General features: G+C 43.6%; 1 protein-coding gene across 1 annotated transcript in view; it reads right to left on the bottom strand.

The window, feature by feature from the left end:
* Positions 1-1,985: 1,985 nt before the first annotated feature.
* Positions 1,986-5,191, bottom strand: part of capslb (calcyphosine-like b) — a 19,230-nt gene continuing 16,024 nt past the window's right edge. The window contains exons 3-5 of the mRNA XM_037691949.1: positions 3,760-3,937; positions 3,400-3,609; positions 1,986-2,179 (exon numbers count right to left, since the gene is read on the bottom strand). Coding sequence (XP_037547877.1) covers positions 2,078-2,179; positions 3,400-3,609; positions 3,760-3,937 — 490 coding nt within the window. The 3' untranslated portion in view covers positions 1,986-2,077. The remainder of the gene's footprint in view (positions 2,180-3,399; positions 3,610-3,759; positions 3,938-5,191) is intronic.

Here is a 5,191-nt window from a genome sequence, read left to right as displayed (position 1 = left end):
TCACTGTCTTCTGTTCTAAACTGTCATTTTTATTTACAGGTGCTGGTCATAAAATTAGAAAATCATGAAAAAGTAGATTTGTTTCAGTAATTCCATCCAAAAAGTGAAACGTGTATATTATATTCATTCATTACACACAGACTGATATATTTCAAATGTTTATTTCTTTTAATGTTGATCCATTCAGTATCTCGGAAAATTAGAATATTACTTAAGACCAATAGAAATGTTGGCCAACTGAAAAGTATGAACATGAAAAGTATGAGCATGTACAGCATCAATACTTAGTTGGGTGCTCCTTTTGCCTGGATTACTGCAGCAATGCAGCGTGGCATGGAGTCGATCAGTCTGTGACACTGCTCAGGTGTTATGAGCCCAGGTTGCTCTGATAGTGACCTTCAGCTCTTCTGAATTGTTGGGTCTGATGTATCACATCTTCCTCTTCACATTACCTCATAAATTTTCTATGGGGTTAAGGGCAGACAAGTTTGTTGGCCAATTAAGAACAGGGATATCATGGTCCTTAAACCAGGTACTGGTAGCTTTGGCACTGTGTGCAGGTGCCAAGTCCTGTTGGAAAATGAAATCTGCATCTCCATAAAGTTGTTCAGCAGCAGGAAGCAGGAAGTTCTCTAGAACTTCCTTGTAGATGGCTGTGTTGACCTTGGACATCAGAAAACACAATGGACCAGCACCAGCAGATGACATGGCACCCCAAACCATCGCTGACTTGAAACTTTACACTGGACCTCAAGCAACATGGATTCTGTGCCTCTCCTCTCTTCCTTCAGACTCTGGACCTTGATTTCCAAAGGAAATGCTAAACTTACTTTCATCAGAGAACATAACTTTGGACCACTCAGCAACAGTCCCAGGCGAAACACTTCTGACAGTGTCTCTTGTTCAAGAGTGTCTTGACACAAGGAAAGTGACAGCTGAACTCCTTGTCTTGCACAAGTCTGTGTGGTGGTTCTTGAAGCATTGACTCCAGCTGCAGTCCACTCTTTGTGAATCTCCCCCACATTATGGAATGGGTTTTGTTTCACCATCCTCTGCAGGGTGCAGTTATCCCTATTGCTTTTACACTTTTTTCTACCACATCTTTTCTTTTCCTTCGCCTCTCTATTAATGTGCTTGGACACAGAGCTCTATGAACAGCCAGCCTCTTTAGCAATGACCTTTTGTGTCTTGCCCTCCTTGTGCAAGGTGTCAATGGTCGTCTTTTGGACAACTGTCAAGTCAGCAGTCTTCCCCATGATTGTGTAGCTACAGAACTAGACTGAGACCATTTAAAGGCCTTTGCAGGTGTTTTGAGTTAATTAGCTGATTAGACTGTGGCACCAGGTGTCTTCAATATTGAACCTTTTCACTATATTTTAATTTTCTGAGCTACTGAATTTGGGGTTTTCATTAGCTGTTGGTTATAATCATCAACATTAAAAACAATAAACATTTTAAGTCTGTGTGCCATGAATGAATATAATACACAAGTTTCACTTTTTGAAATCAGCTTTTTCATGACATTCTAATTTTATGACCAGCACCTGTATGAATGAACTGAAACAAAGAAAAACCTCCAAAGTTCTTTAAAAGCTGCTCCCTACCTGAACCCATTGGATCCGGACTGTCAGAGAACCGGACCTCAGCGGGCTGAGCCGTCTGAAGAGGATGCTCAAGTCCCAGAGACGTCAAACACCAAACTGCTGCTTTAGATATCTGACACCGGGTGTCTTGGCCCAGAACCAGACCCTGAATGTACGCTCCACGTCCAGTGGTTCTGAACAGAATTCACTTTAAATCAATATAACGTTCATTACTAACTTGTAATAAAGTAGAAACATTTATTATATTTTATTTCACTTCATTCTTGAACAACATGTAATAAGTTAAAAATGTCTGAAAGACTTACTGTTTTTATCTCTACGTTTAGAGTCAGTTGGTTACAATTAAATGAGAGCATGATCCTTTAAAAGCACATCTGGTACCAAAGCTTTACATCTACAAAAACAAGTTCCAGTCGTTTCCAGGAGGCGGCAGGGTGTTTCTGCGACCTGGTGGGTTGTTGGTGTCATTTGTCTCAGAGCTTCCAGGCGTTTCTCATCATGAGGATGAAGTAGACGTCGCTGTCGATGGAGGCGCTGACCCCGCTGTAGTAGTTGATGAACTCCTCTTTGGTCACCTGTTGATCACAGCAGAGGAAGAGGAGGTCAGCTGGACTCTTCACACTTGGTTTCTGGCCAAATCCTCAAGAACGCTGTCAGATTTAGAAACAGCTCCTCTGGATTTAATTTGTTGAAATAATTCAAGAAGACACGAGTGAGGTTCAAACGTTCAGCTGGGAGCTCAGGTCAGGTTTGAGTGGACTAACATTTATTAGTCATTACTGTTTCTGTTCCTAAAAGCTGCAGACTGGAGTTTAAAATGTAAATTTGAGTTTCCGTTTGTTTCTTCATTCTCTGCTGAACACAAATCCTCCGTCAGACTCAACACAGTTCATGATTTGATCAGAGAAAAACAGGAAATTAAAGGATGCTCAGGTTTCTGACGGAGCCATGAACAATTCAGGTTGTAAATGGTAAATGGACTGTACTTATACAGCTCCTTTCTAACTTATCAAGATACTCAAAGCTCTTTATACAACAATCTGTGCCCTCATTTACCCATTCATACAGCACTCTACTAGATCTGTAGGTTGTGTACAAAAACATTAAATAAAATCTCTAAATTAATCAAATAAGCCTGAATCATTTAAATACAGTTTGAACAGAAATAAAGGAAGGTTTATTTATTTAATTTGTTTTTTGATCCATTGACACCTGGTCTTCAGGCTGGACATGAACAGGTAAACTCACCTGCAGGAAAGAAAACAAACGTTGAATGAAACAAGTTTAAAATGGTCTCAGTATACTTTACATTCATGTGCAGCTCAGTTTTGTATTTCAGTGAAAACTCCACTAACATGATCTAAAGTTAGCAGAGCCTGTGCTGAGACGAGCAGGTTTATAAAGTTCAGTGAATCACAGACTCTCTGCGTTGCTTCATTTTAGTTCAGGAGAGTCCAGACGCTGAAAGAAAATAAGACTGACGTCTCTACAAAGGTCAGACAGAATCAAGAGAAACTTTAAAACATCTCTGAGTTCAGTATTCTGTCTGGTTCTGGTCCAAACCTCACTTTTTTACAACCAAACCATAAAGAACACTGAGGAGCTGTAGCAGAACCACACGGACTCAGAGGCAGTTCTCATCCACCCAATGGGTGGAGGAAAACACCAGACCAGGAACTCCTCCAGAGTCTGGAGGAGTTCCCTTCGGAGAGGAGCCCAGAGCCTAACAGGTCTACAGGAAACCACCGGCTTTTTGAAGAGACTTAACACCCGTCAGACCCCAGTCCTCAGGTACCTTTCCATCTTTGTCGTACGGAGAGTCGAAGCTGTCCAGGAAAGTCCTGAACACCTGGTCCTCTGTCCACTCCCCATTCTGATACTTGGGGTGGTACTTGGCGTTGTAGACCCCCTGCAAGTCCTCAATGGTGATCACACCATCTCCGGTCTTGTCCAGCTTCCGAAAGGCCTCCATGACCACCTCCTTCCGGGCTTTGGACATCGGTGGCTGCAGGGAACAGAAGCAAAAGGTACCAGACAGATTTAAGGTTGGATGAAATCAGGGTGATCTGTTGTTGGCATTCTTCAGCCCGACTATAAAAGTTCTTCAAAGTCATTTTTTTCGGCTTAAAAGAAGTCGTTCTGCCGTTTGGTTTACCCTCAGAGTGACGAGAAACTCATCAAAGTCGATGGATCCGCTCCCATCATGGTCAAAGAGTTGAAACAGAGCAGCAGCCTCATCTTTCTCCATCATCAGCCCGTAGTCGTTCAAACCCTTCAGGAACTCCTTGAAGTCCAGGGATCGGTTCTCATTATCATCCATGATTCTGAAGGTTCTGACAACAGAAACACACCTCAGGTCAGATTAAGTTCACTTCCTGCGAGCCGAAAGACGGCAGCTCTTCCGGCTTCTCTGCAGTCCTATAACATCAAACTGACCCGTTTTCGCACTGGACTAAAAGTCGGTCCCTCTTCCAACCGAATTCGGTGTTCGGTGGACTCAGAGTGCCGAATCGGGACAGTCCAAAAATTATTATTGGTCCAGGACCGCCCACTTCCACCCAATCGGTCACCCCGAGCACAGCCTGCCAGCCAGGTGCCCCCTCGAGCTGGGGAGTCGTTGTCCGAATGTCCAGCATTGTTTTTTTCTTTCTCAGGACTCCAACCAAACTTTTCATCCAGACCTCTGTGGTTCTGATTGGTTCCAATCAGGATTGTTGTGTGGTATTGGGTATTGCGCCGGCTTTCTGTTTGGACCGGCTCCTCATGAGTGTCCACTGTCAGCCGTGGGGGAAGTTGACCCGAATAGGACCAGAACCGAGCCGGGCTGTGGGGAAACTCAACCTGAACAGAGCCATCTCAGCCTCAGCGGACAGCCAGATACCTTTCATCGAAGGACCGTCCATCTCCGCTTCTACCAGACCAAGACCTAGGTTTTAGCCCGGGCCAGAGTTCGCCTTTTTGTTCCGTGACAGAGTTCGATGGCGCGTTCACACCTCCCTAAACGAACCGGACTTTCTAGGAAAACGAACTAGAGTTTGATTAAAGCGGACTAAACAGGGCTGGTGTGAATGCACCCTAAGCGCGGTTCGAGTACAGTGTGAATGTAAACAGACTGGGCCCGGCTCCGCAGCGTAAACAAACACGCATTTCTCTGACCTTATATGGAGCCGTCAGCTGCCTTGTGTGGAAAAACAATATTCTCCATGGTCTTCTGTCTCATCATCTGCTCATGCTAAGTGCATTTTTGAAAAATGACAAAATATAACTCCTAAAACTGCTAAAACTTGATGCCACTTCGTTTTTATTTTTATTTACAGAAGAAGAAAAAGAAGACGTGTCTTCAGAGGTTTTTGTGTGGTTTCTTTCAGTAGTTCTTGGTGCAGTGCCCCCACAGGTGAGTGGGGGAATAGGTTGGTTCAACAGGTTGGCTTGACTGCACAGTGCAGTGTGAATGCAAACGCACCACCTCAAATGTAAACAAAAGGTTATGAATATTGGTCCCGAACCGAACCGAGTCTACCGGACTATCTGGTGTGAAAATGTGGAAAATAAATAATTGTTCTAAACTTAAAAAACTCTTAAAAGAA

Source organism: Nematolebias whitei, chromosome 18, assembly GCF_014905685.2.
Source record: "Nematolebias whitei isolate Nwh7 chromosome 18, NemWhi1, whole genome shotgun sequence".
In the NCBI taxonomy this organism is placed as follows: Eukaryota; Metazoa; Chordata; class Actinopteri; order Cyprinodontiformes; family Rivulidae; genus Nematolebias; species Nematolebias whitei.
Note: the sequence above shows the minus strand (reverse complement) of the source record. Positions and strands in the feature narration are given on the sequence as shown.